Genomic DNA, 25,172 nt, shown 5'->3' with positions numbered 1-25,172 from the left:
TGGAATGTGTCAGTGAGCTGACTCAAGCATTAAATAAAAGATCCCACCATCTGCCACTCAGAGACCAAAACTTGAAAGGAGGAATACATTATGGCCACGGCAGGGGGGCTGGAACTAGATGATTTTTAAAGTCCCTTCCAACCCAAGCCATTCTACGGTTCTGTGATTATCTTGCTCCACTCTGTGCAAGGCATATGCACTATCACAGCAAATTTCTGAGTCTTTGTTGCATCAAATAAAGGGAGAGTTACCTTATATGACAAAGGGCAAATGCCTAAGGACAAGCTGAATGAGATGCAGTGCTCAGCCTAATCCCACACTGCTGATTCACTGGAAGATGCTGACCGAGAATGATAAGAGAGGTTTTGGCTGAAGTAGTCAGCAACACTAAGTGCTTCAAAAAGAATTGAACCTGTAAGAATCAATAGGGCAAAATATGATATCAGGAAATCTCTTCCTTACTGGAGAGAAATCTAGAGCAATGTAACAACTGGATACAATCAACAGATTATCAGTTCTTAAAGTATTTTCATGTGGAAGGCATAATGATTGCCTTAAAATAGATAATATAAAACATTTCTGACACATTTTAATATTTACAGTTATATTTGTTCTGGATCTATGAAGCTAGATGTATATAAAACAGTTAAGTTTTGAAAACAAATCTGGGGTTACTAGACACTCAGCAAGACATTAAAAAAAGTCAAAAGGTACTTTTAGAAAATATTTCTCCTGATTCTTCCAGCTCAGCTTCGTAATGCTGAATATAAAGCTTCACTACATCTGTGTTTCATTGTCTTCTGATCATCCACAAGAGAGCACTGCTGCCACCTACCCAGCATCAACAAAGAGGTGGAAATATGATGCCTTTCTTCAGGAGGGAATTTCAAGCATGACTTAGGAAATGGCAAAATTAAAATAAATTTGGCTACTTTAGGAATGAAATATGTGAGTATGAAATTTGGTTCCAATAGGTAGTATAAGACACAAGAAAGTCAAGTTTTAAATACTTTTCTTACTTTGCTACTAAAGGCTGTTACCTCATGAAATATTGACAACTCTTCTCAAAGAACTGTTCCCAAAAGAAATTGATTTAAATAAGGAATATTTAAAGTGGCTGGTACGTAAAGTACACCAGCTGTTTAACATGTATTTTAAAAATCATAATTTCTTTTTTCTCCACTAATGTATCAGATAAAGATACATCTGTAAGAATTACTGGGTTACAGTTCGTTGAATTTATTGAAGGATGGTTTTTATTAAGTTATTAGTTAGGTCATTTTAATACAAAAAGAGGAAAAAGCATTTCCCTCCAAAGTAAATATATATTACATCAATTCACTCTACCTGCATATTAACTATATTGATAACAGGAAATTACACCTGATACACACTGCTTATTACTGACTTGTATTATTTTTTGAGGACTCACAGTCTCAACCTTATAAAATTAATGATTGTTGTAATAGAATTTAATTGTATGATGTCACTACACCAGCTCTGATTTAAAGGAATGGTTTTGGCTGATTTTCCTCCTGAATTCCCAGGTTGCAATCATTGAATAACTAGATTTAGAGGAGCTTATGGTAAATAGATGAGTGAGTGGCAAATAGCTGCCCCCAGCTAAATACCTAGAGGAGTTCAAGACAAGTAAAACAAAATTCTTGTTTTCATACAAATATACATCCACAAAGATAAAACATGGGGGAAGAAGGACATAATGACATTTTCTACAATGGTTCCAATCAAGCAAAGTATATGGAAATTGGAATGGTGCAGTTTGAAATTATAGTAAGTCAGTAATAAAATAATTCGGGGGGGGTGAAAAAAAGGGAAGATTTTAATGAGCACTGTTACGTGTTTTGAAAGAATCAAGACAATGACCTTGAAAGACAGAAAGATGATGAAGTCCCTTAATAGCCTTAGCAAATGTTAGCTATTATTTAATCAATGATTCTGGACAACTTTCTCCAAAGAAGTAATAAAAAGAGGTGACAGAGATCCCAGGAGCTGCGATGTTCAGTTTTAGCACAATTTTAAAGACTATAAAAATGTTAATTTGTGCTAATTAAAATTTGCAAGCAGGATGGATGGGTAAGTTCAGGCCACTTCATAAAACCCCAGTCCTGGGTATAATGACAGAAAAGCTGATATGCACATATTCCATGTTTTTGCTCAACACAGAACTGAGACATAAAAGTATAATTAATGCCAGTCAGTATAATTTATGTATTTGAACATGTAATATTCTTGTACTCTCATAGAGCATTTGATTTATTACTTTAAAATCTTTTGCAGCACCACTCCCAATGTTGAGAGAAGGCATATTGAATGGATGAAGAATCTGATTATAAACTCATTTCTAATGTTCATAAACAGGCTGTCTTCATCTAATGGGACTGTTTTAAGCAAGGTTTTGCAAGACTTGAAACTGTTTTATGGCACAAAACTTCTTCATTGGTGATCTGCAATTAAGTCACCACCATGAAGATTTCCAGTGTGAAAATCTCCTGAGAACAGAAAGAGTTGAGGGGAGGAGTGGCTCATGGGATAAACTGTGGAGGATGTGAAAGTCACCACCAGCAGCCTCACTTGTATAGAATCTTGACATCATTCATATAAACTGCAGTTCAGGGAATTTAACTACAGACACCAGCAATAAGGAACATGGTTCATGACTAGATAAACTACACTGAAGAAAGCAGGAATACTGAAGGCTTTGTAAAGTCACAACAGGCATTCCATATTGATACTCTCACCTGCAAAAATCTGTCTCTTCTGTGACTAAATAAAAAGACAGGCTCTAAGCCTCTTTTTCTGGCAACACAGGTAATGGAATGGTGCACACAGCTTTAGTGTATCTTTTCCTAATTGCTATTGTGTCAGAAAAAACCCTTGCAAATATTATTAATGTGACAGAGAAAATCTTCTGTAATGAAAGAAAAACCTCAGTCTATTCAACTTAAAAGCCTACAGATACTGTGGAGAATCATGACAATAAGAAAACACAGCACACCAGACCTGATCCTCTAGAACCAAGGAAGAAACAAGAAGCAGTGGAAGGCAGCTGAAACGGCTTCAAACCAAACAAACTCTACCCAGCCCCTCAGCTGGAGTGCTGTGTCCTGTTCTGAGCTCAGGACAGGTGAGACATGGGACTTCTGGAACAAGTCCAGAAGAGGGAAACAAAGATGATTTGGGGACTGGAGCATCTCTTTAAAATGAAAGGCTGAGGGAGCTGGGCATGTTCAGCTTCAAGAAGACTGAGAGAGGACCTCATCAATGTACACAGTATCTGAAGGGAGCGTGTTAAGAGGATGGACCAGGCTCTTCTCAGTGGTGCCATGCAACAGGACAAGAGGAAATGGGCAGAAAATGCACAGATGCACAGAAAGTTCCCCGTGAACATGAGGAAGAACCTTACCAAGTGGGTGACTGTGCACTGGAATAGATTGCCAGAGAGGCTGTGAAGTCTCCCTCACTGGACTTATTCAAGCCTCATCTGGATTCAATCTCATGCAATGTGCACCACGATGGTCCTGCCTGAGCAAGAAGGTGGGACCAGATGACCTGCTGGGGTCACTTCCAACCTTGTTCTCTGATCCTGTGATTCAGTTGCAGAACTTTTATGAGCTGTTACATGGGACACTTACTACGTTGGTCTTTCCTACTAGAGATAAGTGATGGGTAATGCAAAAACATAATTAGCTTTGAGGGAAGATCAGTGCCCTCAAATGCAACCCTTGGATTGACTATGAAGTTGCACCAAGAACATTTTGAGAGGCGTCTGAGCATCAAGTCTGAATACAAGTGTTCTGGATGTAGTGCATATTGTCTAGTAAGCAGAAAAAAGTAAAGCAAAGAAGTAGATATCTAAGCAGACCATCAGTTTTAGCTTTCAAGGCTGTATGCATTACAAATAAAAAGACAGCCTGAAGAAATCTCGTAAGCCAAATGAAGAGCCTATGAAAACATGAAAAAACAAGGCCCATGGGAGGTGGTCAGAACTCAATAATCTTTAAGGTCGCTTCCAACCAACCCAAACACTTCTATGTTTCTATAATTTTTAGACTAACCTTCACACACCAGAGAACAGCAATAATCACCCGTGTCAAATCCAACTCCTACACATCACAAATGCAGGCACCACTGTTTTCACAGCATTAGCCAGCTCCATCTGTGAGTTGTGCTGGTATGTACACCACCAGAAAGCTTCCCCACAAAATGGAGAGTCTGCTCAGTGCTGGAACACCACAGCAGAAAAGAATGGTCATTTCATCCTGCAAGCAAGAGCATGTGGATGGACCCAGCCAAAATCCAGAGCCAGACTAGAGGAAGCAGCAGGACAGCCAGAGACAAGAAAAGTATGCTGAATCAACCAGCCTCACCAAAATTCTCTTGGTTCCACATAAGACTCCCTGGCTAGGAGAGAAACTGTAGGATTTAAGCAAAAAGTCCCAAACAAATAATTAGCAATTTTTAAAATACGAGAATTTGTTTCAACTGCAGCAGCCAGCTGCCACACACTAAGTGAGCTGCAGGTACAGAGACAAAGCTGGGTTTCATGTTGCTGCCAAAAAGAGATGAACTCCACTGGTGTTGAGAGCTGATGACCGTAAGTGGAACACGTCTCCAGTTCTTTTGAAGGAGTCTCAGTTTTAAGTGTGCTAACTGTAGCATGATTATAATGCTTCAAAAACATTTTCTTGGAAGCTTTCTGCCTGTCAAAATCACATTTCTTAAAAATTATGGAATAGCCTATGCTGGGTCATTTTACAGATCTTTTTATCTGGAATACATAATTCTTACACATAAAATATGAGAATTTTATGTTGCTAAACAGACTGAGATGATGATGTTCCTCTGAACTATTTTAGGGGAGATATGTAGTAAAACCCAGGAGCTAAGGTGTTTAATAAAGAGTTAGGCTCCCTTATTATTTTAAATTTAAAAAAAAAGAAAAGAAAAGAAAAAAATTAATACATTCTAATAAAATATGTAATTCAGTATTTGTATTTACTGCCCTCTAGTGATAATAAAAGCATTAGCCATGAATATGTAGGAGTTTTAAGCTTTTTTCAGATAATAAATGTCACAATGTGGTTCACTAATTTTCAACCATAACAGAGCAGGAGATTTACAGGTATTCTCTACAGCTGCAGTATTTTCAACAGACACTCATGAGCAACTGCAGAGGCAGTAGAACAACACTGCATTTCAACTCTTATTTGGGGACCACTGTCAATCTTTTATGCCACAATATATACTAATCATTTTCTCGAAAGTTTTCCACATAATGACAGAGTACATATGCATGTAATAGTCTCTAAAAAACGTCCCACGCTAAATGGAGCTTAATTTCAACAAATATTAAGCTTTTTATAATATTCTGCTATGTGTTTATTTTCCCCTGAATCTGATCCTATCAAAACTGTAAATTACACAGAAACTACTGTTAAAAGCTAATTTAGATCAAAGAAAAGTTAACCAGGATGTCACACACAACAGCTGCAGTTATGACAGTAGATTTGAGGAGACAGAAAGCAGGAACAAATAGTTGAGATGGTTATTGCTCTGAGAATATTGGCAACTGACAGATCAATGACCCTAAAAATGCAGAATCGTATGAGAACCTTATTTCTATTTTTATATGTAGATGCAACCCACAAGTAAACAAGCACCCCATAAGTATTTACCATAGCATACTCACAAAAGAAGTTTATACCCACATTATGCACTTTTGCAGACAGCTGTATCTAGGAAACATGCAAAGAGGTGTAATACTTAATTCAGAGAGCTGCAATGGCTCATTTATCCTAAAACTATTATACAGCTATACTAGTACAAAGCTCTACAGGGATTCCTATTTCATACAGAAAGTTGGTTTGCTATGCAAGAACAAACCTCAGTGTTTTACAGGTATTGCTGGATTAGTCTTACTTCTCCTCTAACATAGCATTCTTATTTTAATAATGTGTTCCTACTGTAGGCCTTGCCGAAGTCAAGCGTTCACGTTCATCAGAAATACTGTTGAATGGCTGTAATTTCATGCTAAAAGAAACAAGTTTTTCATCTATCTCTGTACAGCTGTGAAAAAAAAAATTCACAGACAAAAGCAGAGATTTATGGAATACGAAGTGATTACTAACACTGCGAAAAGCTCAATACAGGTCTGATAAACATGCCTTAGCAAATGCCCATAAATCACACACCGTAGATACCAACATTTTGAAAGCAAACTGCAAGTTGTTTCATGCAATTTTGTTGGTTCGCACTCCAGTTCTTTTTAAACCATGGCTGTTGTATTTCTTATTAAGGTGCATATGATAGCATCATTGCTCTTTCAAGGAAGGTTATTCACTAATACTCATTTCAACATGTCTTTTATACATTTCATTTGATTATTTATTTAGGTGCTTTAAATGCACCTATAGAGATTCACAAAATAATGAACATCTATTCATCTGGAACGAGAGAAACAACTAGTCTCATCCATTACACCCTTGTCTCATGCATACAGGGAAATAAAACAAAATTTCATGCTTGTTTTTCTGTGTAAGTGAGCATTTCACCTGAATGCCTCTAGGTAAAATTAAGCAAACAATCACAAACCCCAAGTGATTTCCAGTGCCACAGTCAGGTGTACTGTGAAGTTGGGTTTATGGGTCCACATGAGGGAGATGGAGACATGATAACATAAGCAGGTTAAAGGCAGCTCTGTAGTTTCCTGAATAGCAATTATTACCTCTGTGATTTAAATTGCTCTTACAAGAAGTCTCAGTGTTTTTATGAGACAGTTGGTGGTATATCCATGTTTCCTTACTCCTTGTCTATTGATACAGTGATTTGCCTCTCGTCCTACACACAGAAACAGAGTGCCTTTGGGGTCTGTGCCTTCTCGTGGGGTGGTGCCAGTGCAGCTGGGTCGCGCTGCACCGCGATCACGCTCCGGACCGGCCGCTCTGCTCCATTGCCTGGTGCCCAGTTCATCAGCCAGGGATGACTGCACACACAGCCAGGGCTTACAGCCTCACACCAGGCCATGCTGGGGCATGCTGGACAGGTGCTGATAAGAGCAAGCGACACACGCACACCTGACGGCGAGCACGCCTCCCTGTCCCAAGTCACCATGTCCCCTCTTGAGGCTCTCCATGAAGGCAGACCTGCAGCATCACTCTATCCCAAGGGCGTTTTGCTCCTTCCTACTCCAGAGAATAGGTTGTTGTGAGACAGAGGTACTAACCCAGAGCCACTCTGGTGCTACAAGGCTCACACCTCACCAGCTCAGAGTCCACGGGCTACAGCCAGAAGCCCTTCCAAATACAGACAGTTTTGCACCAGCTTTTAGCTAAGAGAGCTGCAACTCACAGAATCCCGACATTTATTAGTCTCCAACACAGCCATCACAACACTAGAAATTGTTTTGTAGGAGCCCTCTCACCTGCATGAATTTCTCTTCTTTTTGTGAAATTAATCTAACACCAAAGCAAGCACCATGACTATGTCAAGTCACACATATGAGTACAAACTTACGCATTTCTCATTAGCATTTGTAGAAATGGATTTTAGGTAAGAGGCACCCATTTAGTCATCCTCCAGGGGTCTTTTTCAATATTTTTATATTATTTGCAGATGTAGAAAATGCTTTTATGCTAATTTTTCTACAAGAATAAGTGTTGCTCCAGAGAAATCTCAGTTTGACAACAAATTCATATTTACAAGTAAATAGTTTGATAGTTAAATCAATATCTCCTTTTGAAATACTCAAATGTGGCTTGTATTTAGCAGTTTCCACTATGTACCGTAACACTGTTTTTACGCATGGTCTATAATCAGTTAATATTCCGTACCTAACAAACATTAAAAGTGCATTCGTAAAAAAATAATTAATATACTTTAGCTTTGATAATTTAATTCACTTATGAACTAACACAGCACAGAAAAGGCTTAAAGAAAATTTCATTTAAAATTAAAAACCTCTGTTTAATCAAAGATAACCCACAAATAATCACTTCTTTTCTGAACACTAAACTAATGAATCTGGCCATTCATACAAAATTTGAAGTGAAAAGTAGATTAAAAAACATGAAAGTAACCTCACATACTGGAAACTGATTAGGCTCCACCAACTGAGATACAGCATTAGATTGAGGTATGTTCTCTGATGAGCTCGCAATATGGATACAAAATACACAGACATTATTTAAGTAAAATATAATCTATTAATCTTTCATTATTATTAGGTATTTTAACAAGAAGCAATGCATCTTTTATATTTCAGTCCTCTTAAACAGATACTCTTACATCTCTATAAAAATCATCCCTAATTTGAAAAGCATCTTAAAATCAAGCAAAACCAGTAAGCGCTAAGTAGGCATGGCATCATCATCTTTGCCTCACATTTTCATTTGTTAAAAAAAAAACAGCCTGGGAAACTTCGTCTGCTTTTTTGACCATTTACACTGGAAAGACCTCGGCAGATGCAGAAAGACATCAGCCTGTCCAGTTACATGGGCACCCATGCAGAAGCTCACTTTTGCCCTGACAAGGATAGAAATAAAAATGCTCACAATCTGCCTCTAAATAAACTTTCTCCAGTCTTCCAAAGAAGCTCATGTGTAAGAGCTGATGCTATCAGCGCTTTATCAAAGTGACAACAATGACAAATAAAACCAGCTTTGGGCTCCATTCCCAGCCTGATGAAATCAATGCAGACTCTCACTAGCTCCAGATAGTTGAATTCATACAAAGTGTTAAAATGTCCCAGGCAGCAGGAGTGATGCCCTGGTACATTAGTTTTGCCCACCCTGGTCCAATGCCATCTTTTGTTCAATCTCCAAATCAGAGGAAAAAAATCTGAAAGGGCATAATAGGTGCAGTTCATCTGTGCAGGACTGTAAAGTTAACCAGGAGTTTATGTCTCATCTAAAGCAAATTCTATTCAAAATGAGATGCAATATTCAATACCCTCAGTGAATATTTAAGTTAATTCTCATACTCACTTCACACGATTGATATACCTATATTGTTAATTACTCCTTAATTTACTGCTACACATGTAAAAATCATAATCCTAGCTTTTAAAAACAATAAATTTCTTATTTTTAGACTGTTTTCTCTGTGCATTAGGTGGTGAGAATTCCGAATATTACCCAGTCCAGTGTAATCACAACACATATTTTCATTACTAAAACAAGGATTTGCCTTGGCTATTGTCTAGTACACGACTATATTAGTTACCTCATATTAAAATATTAGTATAAGTTCTAATACCAAAGTCCCAGATCATGATTAGAAAATTTTCTGAGAGAAAAAGAACTATGAAGCAAAGCAGAGCTATATGTCCAAGTGCGAAAACAGACTTCACAAAGACCCCTGGTAGTCAAGAAGAACAAGTCAAAATGGATCTCATCCCTTCCAGTACTGCTACCTATGAGTCCATCACATCAGCAACAATCAGCAGACACAGTACAGGTCAGTGTGACTCTCACCATTTAACAAAATAATGTGCAACACCAAAGGTAAGACAGCACTGCGGGGCAGGATGTGAAAAGAGATGCGGGAGAACAAAAAGATTTGTATACAGAATGCTATTTCACGATAGCCATGACACTGTAGAAGGAAACAAAGAAAAAAAAACAAAAACAAATCCCATGTAACTCTTCCCTCAAGAGTAATTACGGCACAGTTTCATACTTAGCCACACCATTGAAATGACGAGTTGTAATAAGATTTAAAACTCAACATCTGTTCTCTCATTCTGCCTCTGATCAGTAAGGCAGCTTTAGTTTTCTACAACTGGGACATTTTTCAAGCTCTGATAACAATTTCAAGAACAAACCAGAACTGCCTATGTACATCAGCATGCTTTTATTTATACCACATCTATACAATCTAAAAGACACATGAGCACAGGAATAATATCTAGCTGAAAAGACAAAATACCATAACATAGTTATCAAACTCTTTTTCTTCCTGCAGAGTTATTTTATCCCAACAGCACAGTTGTATTTTCTATTATCATTCCTATAACCTATCTTTCACAGGCCTGGGAGAAAAAGATCTAATTACAGATGTATATTCCTGACCACAAAAAAAATTGCTTTAGCCTCCAAATGCAAATACTTGTTTTTGCACAAATTTTTAGAGCACTTTATCACCTTGCATTTAAAATTTAGCTGTTGCATTTTTAATAAATTTATGTACTGAAAACTGCTAGAAATGCCAAGCTCTGACTACATGTAAAAAACTTCTTTATCCTGAAACCTTTTCAGTAACAATCAAAAAGAGCTGCAGAAAATCCATCCCGGATAAAAAATGCACATCAGTTTTTACTGATGATAAGAAAGGGGGGGAAAATCTACCAAATTTCGAAATGCAATCTTACCTGGATCCAATATTCAGGCACACAAAACTTTGGCCATGCTTCAGTGTACAGGAAAAATACAGTTATTTTACTGAGAAATCTGGGTGTTGGTTTAAAGCTTATGTAGCCCAACAGATATTCAGTAATTTGTTAAAAAAAATTCATCGCATTAACACTTCTAGGACTAAACACGCTTATAAGTTTTCCAGCTAAAGCTACCATTGCAAACCAAAAATACTTAATTTAAAGGCACTCTTACAGATTTAATTTCATTTTTTTGGTTTTTTTTCAAGTCGTTTTCCTGCAAGCAGTGTATAACAGAAAAACTCTGACATATACACACAGAATAGCTTTGTAAAAGCATCAAGGATATTTCTGGGTTCTTGCTGCGACCCCATAGGCTGCATTCACTACAGAATGGCACCCTCATCTCTGCTTGTTGCCTTGGCCATGACATAGGTCAGGCTTGCGCTTTTTCCCCCAGGACCTGTTTGTTTAGGACAGGCCCAGGCGCTTCCTATGGTGGTGCCTGGATCAGCAGGGCGAGCATTCACAGCAGCAGCAGCAGCAGGAGCCGGCACTCTGCCGAGGAGATCAGCAAGCAGCAGAGGGCAGAAAGGCAGAGGAATCCGAGCACTCTCCCTGCAACACCAAACACAAGGTCTGCTTCGACACACATTACAACTCATGCGGAAAATGCATCCGGATTAGGCTGCAGAAGTGCTTGTAAGCTCCAGTTCTCTGTGGCAGCAGAAGCTGAACAGAGGTGAGGTAAGGCTAAGAGGGAAGAATCCCAGATAGGTGCAAGTTTAGAAAGCAAAAGAAACACTGCATTTCGCGAGGTCTCTAGTACCTGTCTATCCCCTGGTTCTGAGATGCTGCTATTGAACCTCAAAGTGAGCAGTTTAATTCAAATAACAAGAGCTCGGTAAAGAAGCATCCTTGCAAACATGCTAATAATTAACCTTCAAATATAATTATTTTATAGCGTGTTTCATTTGTTTTAGCTACCAAACTGAAAACATTAATTCATGTGTAGCTGTAGAAGATGTCCCTTTGTGCATGGAGAAAGCATGGCCAAAACCAAAGTGTTTGAGACTCTCAAGAGACCTGTGCATATTTTTTTGCCACCAATGCCCCCACAAGCTTTTTGTGGCCACAAAGTTTACCAACAATAGTTAAGAATCACACTTCTGCTGACATACTCAACAACACCAACCACCTGTAAAGACAGCCGTAGTACATCTGCGTAATCGTTTCAAGAAGCACAGAACAATTTTTTTTTTTAAAGTTATCAAATCTTTAAACATACAAATTCAAATGTTCCTTGTATTTGTCGTTACTTATCACAGTGCCAATAAAGTTTGGCAAACACATCAACTACTCAAAACATTATTACATGTGTAAAAAATGTCTGTGTTCTAGTCTGTCTTGGCAATATTTCATTAAAACATACTCTAAGATGCTCAGATCCACAATGCCTATCCAGCAGCCTGCTTTTTATTTGTTTCTGTTCCATAGACTCTTTTTTTTAGTCTATTAGTGTAAGAGCACAATCCTGCTATTTCTTTTATTCTTACGCTAAGCTCTACACTGCCTTCTACTCAGAAGGCAGTGATGAAGTTTGTAGAAATACTGCTAAAGAGCATGAACCAAATGAAAGCTAGGATGTTTATCCTTCATTTGTTCTGATCAGCTCTGAAAACTTCCTTAAAAATTGCTCTTCATTTTGATGACCCTCTGAAGCACCAAAGGGGAGGGGGGTGGCAATATGTTATAGAACGTCATTGTTTCTTCATAAAATAATCTTTCCATTTATATTTTAGAATGTTCAATATAAACCAATACACTGGGGAAGAGTAGGAAAAAATATCTGACACCTTCATATCGAGTCCCTGCAACTTAAATAACTTATTAAGTACAAGCTGGTGCAGGGGTTCAGAATCTCCTGACGAGTATCAGTATAGAACAAGAAAATCATATTTTACTATAAAATTCTACCTACCCAATTCAGATTCTTCGTCTCAGAATTCGATTTATGGTAACTAAAGCATCATTCTTGCTATTAATTTTACTCTTGGTCATTAGAAAGACATATCTGTTATAAATATTAATTCTGGATCACAAAAATCATGTTTATGAAAATATTAGTATCTCAGCTGGCAGTGTGAGGTTGTCTGTAACCCTGGGTAAAACTACTGAATTAAGGCTGCACAGACAACCTTGAACACAAATCAGATAGCTTGGTTTAAATACATTAACGCCTGCTTTTACAGGTTCTATAAATCATGTTAATAAATTCAATTAAAACCTCACAATTAAAACCACATCCTTACATGCATCAGAAAATACTCCTGGACTTACAAATCTCAGGACTGTGACTGATGTAGTGGAATGGTTGGGAGGTTGCAGTTAACCATATGTATCTCCTGTAAGGCTTGGTTGTTTATTCCAGAATAAAATTAACATTGCCTTCATTTTGCATAAACCAGCAGTCTTTCCTATTGCAATTCTGAGTAGAAGGTTTAGTTGACGATATTGTCTTGTTGTGGGATCTTATACAAGTGTTCAACCAGCTCATTTTCATCAACTGGCTATGTATTAGTGGACTACACCTTAATAAAAGCAGCAAGCTGTTTAAATTTTGTTTCTAGAGAATCTTGTAAATAGGCCTGACACATTAGCTTTATTCAGTGCTGCTCCACTGCTGGTGATTGGAGAGGATACTATTGTCTGTGCAGCTCCTTTTCAACACCTGGAGCAAGCAAACAGAGAGAACAACAGGCAGAACTCGAACTTGCCCTAGCACAGCAATGTCTCCCTTGGCTGTGGATCCAGATGAAGCAGCAGACCCCCATCACAGCACACCATGCCCCCAGGCACTTAACAGGGCAGTCACAGGGCAGGCTCACCTCTGACCTGCTCAGAGGTGAACAAGCTCAGGAGGCAGGTGCTGGCCACCACCCTGGTCACGTTGTTTCAAGGCAGGATGAGTAGCATCACTTTCCATCATGCCTTAGCTTGCCCAGATTCAGTTTTGCAGCTCACATGGGGTTGTGAGTTAACTGGGATCAATTTCTACTGAGATAAGCTTTATTAAAAATACAAAAACAAACAAACAAAAAAATCATAGACTATAATATATAATATACTGCAATATACTTAATCCTGCAGTGAGTCTCCTAAACATGCAGAGTTTTAGCAGATTACACCAAAACCCCTACTAATATAACTGAAACAGGAGAACAGTTTCTTAGTACAGTGTCTCTATGAAACAAAGTCTGAAGTGAAATTTCAGCAAATACCACATTTGTTGTACCAAAACTTCATATAATAGGAGAAGCTGTCTCTTATTGGAAACACAAAACTGATTAAAAAACAAACAAACAAAAACAAACAAAAAACCAAAAAAGGCAAAAAAAATCCCAAAAAACCCAAACCAACCAATCAAACAAAAAAACAAAAAAGAAGGAAGTTATTAGATATTCATACTCATGAAGAAAAGAATCTTTTCATGTAAGAGTTTTAGAAAAGAATGATACTTTTGTAAATGCCAAAAAAGGCACAATGATGTCTGCACTTTAACTAAATAATTCAACTCCTGGAAAAATTTCATAATTTTAAAATCCATTTTGGTGGTTGAAAATAATGCTGTTTTCCCACATTAAACTGTAGTTATTTACTCTGAAACATTTTGTCTGTATTTTTCTGTCCCATTATGCTAAAGGAAAGAATCTTTCATACTGCAGTATTTCCTATAATTAAAGAGGCTACAAAAAAGGTCTGTTTGTATGTTGGCATGGACCATTTGTTTATATTTATGGAAAAATTTATCAAGTTACTAGGGACTGGGAAGGTCTGCAATCTTAGAAGCAACTAAAAAGCTGAAAAGTGTTAAATAACAGCAACCCTCAGAGAGGCATAATGCCTCTTTTACACGTCTTTTACATCCAGGACCTTTCAAAAAGCAGTGAATAAGAGATGCAAAAACCTATTTTTGCTCGAAATTTAGCATACAAACTGAATATGTGAGATTAAGAGTTCCTATCTTGGTTTTGAGCCTTGTTCTTTCTATCAACTGTTATGTCTATGAACTCTAGGCTCCTCTCCACTGGATAATTCTGTTGGAAAAAAAGTCCCAAAAAAAGTGGAAGGGTCTGACCCCACCACAGACTTAAGATGTTTTGAAATTATACTTGTCATGGCCTGAGGAGGCCAGTGATTGCCATATACAGGGAGTAAGGGTTGCTTACAGCTCAGTTGCCTTGAGCCTCACTCACCACATTTACTTCAGTATCCTGGCAGAAAAACTATGTTTCATGATTTTTCTTATTTGGCAGCAACCCCATATCCCCTATGAAAGCAGCAGGATTTGCACAGAAGAGATGCAGTCACAGCTGAAGTGGCACCACTACTCCATCCACTTGTTTCTGAGAAGATAGAGGTTGTCCAGAAATCATAAGGAGGGGCCGGTGCAAACCATCTGCAGGAAAGCAAGTTTCACCCTTTATCTTGCTGCAGCACATCGTTGTACAATAAATACAGCAAGGAATGTGTTATCTCCTTTTATTTTCTATATGCACATATATGTACACCTCACTCAACATTGCAGTTACCCGAGGGCAAGTCTGCTCTCCAGAAGCATGAGTAGTCTTACATCAGAGCAAGTAAAGTTGTGTACAGGGAGATCCACTCAAGCCCCGAGGTCTTAAAATCCTTTCATGCTGGCTTCAGTGAATGGAAAGCGAGCAGTCTTCCTAGAAAACCAGTCCTTCCTTACTTCCACGATACTCTTGCCTTTTTCTTTTGCTATAAAGTACAACAATACTAGGGAAGCCACATAAGTATGCATTAATTAAATTTCAGGCTTGCCACTTATCAGTACACCTTTACCTTGTCACTGTACAAACTGAAATCTTTAATGAATAAAAATTTTCCTGATGCTGCACTGAACAAGCAGTTTTTTGCTAACAACTGCCCCTTAATCTTTATCACAAGCAGAAGTCTAAAGAGCTAACCAAATCTTCAAATTTTCTTACAGAGATCTGAGAATTTAAGACCCAATTAAACTATCATATCAGGCAGTCAAATGCAATGGCATTGCCAGACATTATATAAGAGGTTTGTCACATAACTCATGAAAACGACAAATTTCTTTTCTACTGTTATATTTCCAGTACTTATTTTATATGTGCAGTAGCTAACCCAAGTGAATGACCGATGTTTAAATCCTCTCAAGTGGATATGACATATTATCTTGTCCCTTAACTGGAAACAGGTCAATCTAAATGGTCGCTGTGACAGAGGAGACAATTTTACTCCGGCTGAGCTTCCACATTTGGAAAAACCATTGCAAAAAAATTATGCTTTTACACACAAAAGGTAATTTCTGAAGACAAGCTCCTTACTGTGCCATGAATCTGACCCCAAAGTTGGAAGCAAGAACACAAACAAGACAATGCTAAAATCTAGCCTGTTAACAAAAGACTGAGTCACACTGATTAGTTCTAGATGCACCCTATCTAGGGCGATACAAAAGCACTGGCCACCAAGCACTTAAGCTTTTTCACAGAAGAAGACTAAGATAAAACAGATGGATTGACTAAATCAGAAGTCAGTCTGCCATCAGTTCCATTTATTCTGGGTCTGGGTAAACTCAGAGAGCTACTGTCAGCCTGGGGTAAAACAATAATGCTTCTCCATTCAGTGGGGGCTTTTGTGATGAGCTGCCAAGGGGCTCTGGCCATGCTTTTTCCAACCCAGTGAGGGTCACACACTGGAATGCTGGCAGCACAGCTTTCCTGGGAAAACACAGTGAAGGTAACACAACACCACTGTTTGAAGCATTTTAGAGTTTACATATGGTCCATTATTTGACCTAAGTAACAAATTCAGCCTCTTTCTTTCCCCAGATATTATGTTAGTCAGCTCCCCATTACCTGTGTGAGCTTTTTAGTGTTGAAAAGATGAAAGGAAAAATACTTTTTAACAGCAAGAAGATGTGATTACAAACCCGCTCAAATTAGTAGAGGAGGAAATGTAAAAAAAAAAAAAACCAAAAGTAACTGAGCAGATGATTTCAAGTTGCCTTCAAATATCATTTTAGTTTACATTAAATATTCACAGATAAGTAATCATTTTTTAAAAGGTATCATTAATATTATTGTTTGAATGTACATAGTGGGTGACAAGTACAGGACTATAAAGGACTGTAAAGCCCTTTGTTACATCAGGGTAGGCTTTGGACGTTACTTGGTTGATAAAATTGATGCTTTGGGTATTTTCAAGTCATCAAAAAAATCTCAAAATTAAAAACAAAAAAAAACAGCACTAGTAAGTGCCTGTAAATACTACTCTAATCTGTAATCATACTGGTATACAAGGCTGAATCATGATAAGAAAACCTATACTTAAAAAGTAGATTTGTAGTTAGCGTGGTCTGACTAAACGAAATCAGAATTTTATCGGCTCTGATACCTGATAGAGATTCCTGGAGAAGGGTATTCACTTGCATTTGCAGTGGGAAAGAAGTAGACTATAAAGACATCTTCTAAACTCTTGCTCTTTATTAGTTATTAGCAAATCCTGCAAAAAACATCATCTGCAGGAGGGCTAAAGCTGAAACAAAAACGACTCAGTTTGAAACTTTTCACATGTCTAAGTTCAGATACTTAGACACTTAAGTGCACCAAACAAGAGATGCTTGCAAAATCACGATTACAGAAGTGAAAACACACTTTTGCAAACAAGTTTGATTATACATACTCCTCCATGTTTGACTAATCTACAGATAATGCTATCTAATAGAGAGCAGTTGCTACATCCTTATTACTGGAATTTTTAATTTGTGTATTGTCAATCACAGAATAACTCTCAGATCTATAAACTAAGTAGTGCTAAACTGCATACTGAGAGAAGACGGTTTTTCTCATATTTAAATAAATTTAAATTCTATTAAATTTTTCTTTAATCTTATTTAACAGAAAAAAAAAAAAAGATCAGGGTGCTATTCATTAAAAAAGCTGTTAAAAAGACAAAGAACCAAAAAATCATCACTTGGAAATTTTAAAATACCATTTGCTTGTATATGTGTATCAAAGTGCTGCAGCATCTAAAGTTAGAAATAACGATCAACAAGCTGGTAGCTTTCTAAACCCTATAATTTCAGGAGATATTGCTCACAATTCAGTTTAGCAAAAAGTGATATGAGTTAGGATCTATGGAAATCTGAATAGTTATATAGTGGCATCTAATTATTCCTTGGGATCCTATCTTTAATGACCCAGATTTGTAAACTATTTCCTGAAATTATTTTTTATCTGTTCAAGAAAGCATTACTCAGAAAAACACAGCAATACTACAGTCCACTGGCATTAGGCAATATTAAGAGTCCATGATACAGAAAACCAGAAACAATTCTCCAAAAATGAAAGACATTTTAGTCAATTTTCCAAATTTAAAGGGCTTCTTATATGTTTGGTTTGGAGCCTTTCAAAACTTCAAAGAGGTTCTAGAGGAGAACTAAGGTGACAAACTTCCTGCACTTTTAAAAAGCTGGTTTTCTCTTGCTAGTACCCAGTTTCAGAAGCTAGCAATGTAAGTAAACACCAAGTACTGTAAGATTCATAACAACACAGTGACAAGTGACAATACAACTACATAATATGTCCTCTCAAAATCACATTGATTTACAAATTCTGCCTATGGGTCCACCGGAGACCTATCCATCAGTTATTTCACATGCAATGGCTGCAGGCATTTGGAAATCTTTGTATCATGGGGATGGCTGGGAAATGGGAAATCTTCTGGATATTACAGTCATACTGAGGTAAAGTAGGCAGCCAAATAGCACAGCAGGCTTCCTACAGAAAAGCTCTACAGTCTGTTTTCAAAGTTTTTGAGTAACAGTTAGTCCCACAACATGCCAGGGCAGAGGTTGTGGATAGCGCCCTGTCACTACAGTTTTAATCAATTTTAAACATGGAGAAGAAGGATCTTCTTCTGTATCTATGTCAGTCCACTTTCTGTCATCCAAAGCCGAGCTGGCATACCATAGACTACTGCTAATTGAGCATGAGGGGCATCTAAAAAAATCCCTAGACTGAGATATACTAATGCTTGTCCTACACAAGCATTACAACAGTAAAGGGATTCCAAACAGATGAAGCCAACAGTTCAGACTGTCTACTCACTGCACAGAGAGGGACTGGAGGTAAGACTCACTCTCTGGATTACTCTAAGCATTCAGGACATGAAATACTGCTCCCACACTGTTTCTTTCCTCTACTTCAGCAGCCTTTCCACAATGGGCAAAAGTTCCTTCCTAGTACAGAGTTCAATTCTTATGCCAACCCTTATATCCTGCATGTGTTCACATAAATAAGGAAAACTAATACTTATGAGAATGCTGTTGCATACAAAATAAAGTGGAGAGAAATAAGTAAAGGAAATAGCTGAAAGTCCAGGGGAAAACAGACCAACAATCAGTCAGTCTTGTGGGTTGGTTCTTCGAGAAACCCAGACAAAAGGAAAGAGATAAACGCAGTGAGAAACTATGTTCTTCTGTACTGTCAACATTATTTTTCTTGACTTTCTAATCTGATTTTACAGGACCTACTCTTTAGATAGAGAACAGAGGACTCTTGCATGTTCATTCTGTACAGAAGTCTATGTTCTCAGCCTTGAGCAAAGCTTTTCTACTTCAGTTTCTCAATAGACTAAAATAGTGTAATTTACCTATATGCCTCACTGAGAGGTCAAAGTTTGCAGTTATATTACAATAGGAGGTATTGTATAAATGCTGGGTATGTTTCAGTAATCAGAATTGAAATTATTCTTTAGTACAACCTGCTGTACCCCTGAAATGAAAATCCTCCCGCATTAATTTTTCTCACACTATTGTACAGTCTTGCTGGTTCACATTCAAGATTGTTCACGTGCTGGTTAGTGGCACAGATTTACTCTTTGTTGTTGTTGGTTTCTTTTGTGGGTTTTTTTTTGGTTTTTTAAAAATATCTTATCAACCGAAACAAAAACCTCCCAAATGAACACTGAAAGATGACACAAATTTCTATACAAGATGTTAGATTTCCAAAATAAGAGCGAAAATGCTTACTTATTCAAACAAATACAAACAAAACATAGTATCAAACTCAGTAGCACCTCTGAGTCTACTTATCGATACAAATCATTTGTCAAATTTTATTTTTAAAATGTCCTCGTTTTGTAAAAAATTGAATATACTTGGTAAAACTTTGAAAACATTGATTTGCAATTAATTTTACTTCATTCTAGAAACAGCTTACCTCACTCTTCATCAAATATATTGTATATCTTATCTATTATAGGGAGTTAAGAAATAAATACTTGAAGAAAATGCTGCATTTTGTGAAAGAATGGTCATACAGAGATCACAATTCAGGAAATCGACAGGTGTCCAAACTTGTTAGCAAGGAAAGACCAGGTTGCATGGGTCGGTCTGATCTCACTCCCTTTGGAAACAAAGTCTCAGATTCTTATAGTGCTGAAACAACCTTGTAAACCCTTGACTTTGTAACTTACCGATGCACATACAATAGGAACTGAGTAAAAAGATCTTTCAGCTGCAATAAAAACTGAAAATGCGGTTCTGAGAATAGCATAATGCCAGGCAGGTAACTCTTAAAACAGAGATCGAATTGGTGCTGGGATTCTCTAACACCAAGAAAAGCACAGGGAATACCACATCATGGGATTAAACTGCACAAGTGTAATAATACTTTATATCTGCAGGCACACTTCAACAGGAACTGAAAAACAGTTAATAAGAAAGAGCAGATACTTCGTAAGAGCAGTCAAAACAAGACAGTAGAGTATTAAGAAGGCATAAGCTGAGTCAAAACAACTATTTTCCAAATTAAAATATGAATTACAACTGAAATGGTTAAAAGATACTAAAATATCATCAGCTGCTTTTGCAGACATAAGAGCAGGAAAATTAGCCTGTTTAAGTAAAGCTTTCTTCTCATTTCTATTTGTACAAGCTGCTGTTCAAGTACTCAGTTGATGAAAAATATAACAATAAATTTTGAAGTAACACAGCACTTTTATTAATTCACCTTCAAAAAACTAACTCCAGAAATGTACTTGCATATTCCCTGCAAATCAAAATCAGGAAAGAAAGTTTACTTATAAATGAAGGATGTGGACTTATTTTCAAATTGCAAAACCAAAGCACATACAGACCATAGCAGATCCCGGCAGAGTTCCCAGATAATGCAAATCCTCAGCTTCCAGGATGCGAAGGGAGTGCGCACTCTGTTGCAGAAGCACACCTCTGGATGTAGGTGTCTATTGTGATGGCACTTTGGTTGAGAGCGTGTTCTTTCATAACAAATAGCGCTCTGAGAGCTGTCATCATCATTGTTTACAAATAGAATTCACCATACAGCTCCTCTGGGCTCAAGAACTATCTTTATCACCTTTCATGCTACTTTCTACACCGTTTCTAGGAAAGATCCCTAATTCTGTATGGGGTTCTGTGAAAAGAAGGAGCAACTGAAGAGATAATTGCCAGCAGCCCTGAGCAATCTCTTTATGTTTTTAAACTGGCACACACAAGAAACCAGTGTAGCTTTACAAGACCTGCACCACTTCCACAACTTGCACTGAAATTAAAAAGAATGGTGTATAAAACCACAACAGAAACCGCCCCCGCTCCCAAACCTGCGTTTGGCCACTGCTTGCCCATGTCAAGTTTCTGCGCCCGGGGCCGTTCCAGCTCCGCGGCCCCTCCGGCCGCCTCTGACCCCGCGCAGCCCCGGCTGCCGCGACCCCCGGCCCGCGCAGGGGCAGCGGGGCGGCGGGGCCGAGCCCGCGGGCTCCTACCTTGTTCGAGGCCATTTCGCTGACGGAGTGCCTGGTCTGCAGGGTCTCCAGCTGGTCCAGGCACCAGTCCAGCTCCTCCATGGTCTCGCTAGCCAGTTTTTGGTAGGCCTCCTCTGCGAAAAGACAGGGAAAGGCGCGCTCAGCCGGCAAGCGTTTCACGGGGCTCACGGGGAGCGGCAGCGCGCCCATCCTCCGCCGGCCGGTGCCCGGACACGGGCGCTGCTCCCTCATTCCGCCGCCGCGGGCAGCGGCTCTGCCGCTCCGCCGGGCCGCGGAGACACCGGGGCAAGCAACTTTGGTCCTGCCGGGCTCGCCCCTTGCCTCGGCTCGCCGCCCGCCCCGGGGCCACCGCCGCCCGCAGCGCCGCCCCCTCGAGGGAGGCGTCGGGCTCCGCTCCGCGCCCCGGCCGCCGGCGGGGCAAGGACGGCAGAGAGCGGGGACACGGCTGCCGAGGGCACCCGCACCCACCCACAGCCCGCCGGCAGGGCGCTGAGCCGGCCTCCCCGTCCTTCTCTTACCTACCCACCGGGGCACCATCAGAAATTAATTGGTTAACCTTCATAGAAGCGTGGGGAAAGGTATAAGAGCACATGTAAGTGTTCTGAACAACGCTGGCCCGCCGAGGCGCCGGCTGTCAAAGGAGTGCTCAAATTACTGCAGTCGTGTTTGTTCTATCCCAAAGCCTGTGTGTGTGTGTGCTAGAGCAGGCACAAAGTATTGCATCTTGGCTGTAAGCACAAAAGAACCGATGAAAAAGTTTTGGAACTGGACATGGGAACACAATATGGGAAATGAACCCAATAATGGCATGGAACACCATGGTTTAACCAAAACTGCTCAATATTCAATTGTAACTACCTCTCTTGCAGAAGTTTCGGTTACAGACAGGAAGACATACCCTTCTCCAATAATTCCCCAACAACAGGAAATCTGTCAGTATGCAAATAATTTTAGAAAAATAATCCTACATACAGAGTGCAAGTGTCACCTACCAAGCCTGGCTATTTTTTATTCTAATGTAGATCTGAAGGCAAGAATGCTTCTCCACATTGAACTCAGAGCTGAGTGAGTTTTAGCCCAGGTGTCTTGCAAGCTGTGTATCTGAAACATCAAGTTTTGAAACTGCTGGCATGAACACATCTGGATCAGCTACATGCAAACATTCTCCAAGCAGAGAAATGTTTCTTTGGTGGGCTTGTTATGGACTTCTATAGCATCTCCCTTCACCTGGTTCACATCTATAATATCTCTGTTGTTTCACATCAAATTAACCTTATTTTCCAAACATCAGACAAAATCAGGAAAATAAATTAATTAAAATTCCTTTTCAGATAAAACACCCAGCATGGACTACTGCTAAATAGCTCAGTGCATTACTGTACAACATCCTGGATACCAGACCTGTATCTTTTTATGTTTCCGAGCACATGCTCAGAAACTTCAAGTTCCTTCACAACTTTCAAACTTTACATACTTGTGACTATTGCAAAAACACCCCACAATTTTGAATAAAGTTCACTTCCATCTGAAAAAAAGGAACACAAGAAGAAGTTTCAATTGAGATTAATTGGCAGAACAATGTAATGAAAATTTTGCAGCACTTGCCACTTCAGTAAACACATTAACCAACACTTAACAAAAACCATTCCTATTAGATTGTAAACCCTGTCATTCAGATGCATACTTACTACAAATGCTGTCTCATCCAAAGGAATTCCCTGGCCAATAAATTCAGGATTTCCAGCCTGTTTATCTATCAAAAGAGAATCCATGATGGTCTATAATACAACACACATCATAGATCACTAGTTCTTGAACAGAGTAAAACAAATTTGTATGATGTTATTTTCCTGCTAGCCTGAAGCCTGCCCAACAGCAGTTCTTGAAAATCAGATACTGGGAACCATGACTTTGTTAACAAGATCTTTTTTCTTAACATCCCTTCTAATATTTAACAGAGTATGTAGATAAAGTTTTTTTCCAAGAAGTATGAAAACAACAAAATAAACTCAAGAGATACAATATTCAGGTAAAACTAATAAAATGCTCAGTTTGTTATAGATTTAGCAAAAATATATACATTATCAATGGCACCTTACATTCAGGAATCTTTATCTACTATTCACCTTCCCAGCACATCTCAAAGCACATTAGAAAGCAGAATCAATCACTCACAAGTACCTCACCCTCAGGATGCTTCTCACAATCTCCCACTTCAGACTGCTACACTTCAAAGAGTCTGTGACTGCTGTGGGGACCCGACTGACCACTCAGGCTAAGTAAAATTCTGATGGCCAACGCTAGGCTTAAGACTTGCTGGACTTGGCACCTCCTGACAATTCTTAGAACTCAGAGCTGTCAGACCAATCTTAAATGGAAATAAAAGGTTTTCTAAATGATGGCAAAGTACCCATCAAACAAGCACACCTGCAGTTCTGAAGGGCAGAACAACCGTAGGAAAGCTTTTTTCTGAACCGTACCAAAGCTCTAAATTTGGCCCACACTTTTGTTGTTATACAATGTGGTGGAAAATGTTGAGGTTAACAGCTTTTCAAGTATAACACTCTGGTGCCACTAAGCTAAGAATAAAAGAATAATTATCAGCTGTGCAGCTTTGAGAGCCTTACAACACTGTTTCTGACTTCTCTGTTACTTCTAAGATAACGCCCTGTAATTAGATCCAGGAGTGATCTACTAATCTTTTTTTTTTTTTTTTTTGTTTTAGACACATGATCAAGCTTCCCCACCCAGACGAAGTCCTAAAACATATTAACTTCTCTAAATAAGAGGCATCTTGAAATGTCAAAGGTTCTTTTTATGTCTCATTAGGCCTTAATATGAGGAAGAGAACATTTTAACACCAGCTGCTTTTAGAATTTGCATGTTATTTTGTATATGCTTTTAGAAGAAAGGAAGTGACAGCAAGTGTTCCCTTTTCAGTTTACAGATTACAAGTAGTTCCAATGTATGTAGCTTTCAGTATGGTACATAGAAAAAAAACCGAAAACCAAACCAACAAATGAAAGGCTAGCAGAAAGAAAAAGCTCTACCACAATCATTTGGCACTGCACAGCTATTTTTTTAAAGAGTGTTCTACTGTCTGTGTTTATAAAAGACTTGATTCTTAGCACAGTGCCTAACACCACCATAGATGGCTGCACTTTAATTCACATCATTATTTGGGAACAATTTCTGTTCAAAAATTTTGAAGGGAAAAATTACTATATGGCAATATTTATGTACAGTGTCCACTTCACACAATGGTTTGTCATGATTTTCATGTACGTTGTTCTGCTACTCCTGGAGAACAAAAAGCAATATTACACTTTTCTACTCAAGTAGAAAACCACTCAACTGTATTTGCACTAATCTCTGCAATATTTTAATGAATTTCAGCAAAATAAAAAAAATGAGTACAGATTCTTCATTATTGTCTGATCAGTTGAGATCATCTAAGTGATGCAGAGACTGGAAAAGAGTTGACTCAGCAACTACAAAGTGAAGGGCTTTGACCACTTGCCTTAAAATGGGAGTGTCTTGGAGGCAAGACAAGAACTCTGCTGAGCAGTGATGTGATCCAGATCGTCTTGGCATGTGTACTGTCTTTTGGAGCTGCACACCACTGGAAGAAGCTCTGAAAACCTCCAGGCTATTCTAAATGAACTGAAGAGCTAACCAGAAATGGAAAGTCAAAGAAGGTGTGCCCTGCCTCATAATGCTGAAAATAAACTGGTAACAACAAATGAAAAGAAAGCTGAGGTATTCAACAAATTTTTGCCACAATCTTCATTTCTCTCTTTGCACACCTCTTGAGAGGATGGACAGATAGATGGGGACTGGAATAGCAAAGTCCATTGTAAGCAAAGATCGGGTCTGTGACTACCTAAGGAACCCTAGATAGATAAGTCTATGGGACCCAATGGGCTGCATCCCAGAGTCC

At 38.6% G+C, this 25,172-nt stretch overlaps 1 protein-coding gene across 3 annotated transcripts in view; it reads right to left on the bottom strand.

The window, feature by feature from the left end:
- Nucleotides 1-25,172, bottom strand: part of PDE4D (phosphodiesterase 4D) — a 354,587-nt gene that overhangs the window by 25,572 nt on the left and 303,843 nt on the right. For all 3 annotated transcript variants that reach the window (XM_088157223.1, XM_088157224.1, XM_014881794.2), the window contains exon 6: nt 21,233-21,345. In XM_088157223.1, the coding sequence (XP_088013349.1) occupies nt 21,233-21,345 (113 nt within the window). The remainder of the gene's footprint in view (nt 1-21,232; nt 21,346-25,172) is intronic.

This window comes from Sturnus vulgaris, chromosome Z (assembly GCF_052056855.1).
Source record: "Sturnus vulgaris isolate bStuVul1 chromosome Z, bStuVul1.hap1, whole genome shotgun sequence".
Lineage (NCBI taxonomy): Eukaryota > Metazoa > Chordata > Aves > Passeriformes > Sturnidae > Sturnus > Sturnus vulgaris.
The sequence above is the reverse complement of the archived record's forward strand: the minus strand, read 5'-3'. Positions and strand labels throughout refer to the sequence as shown.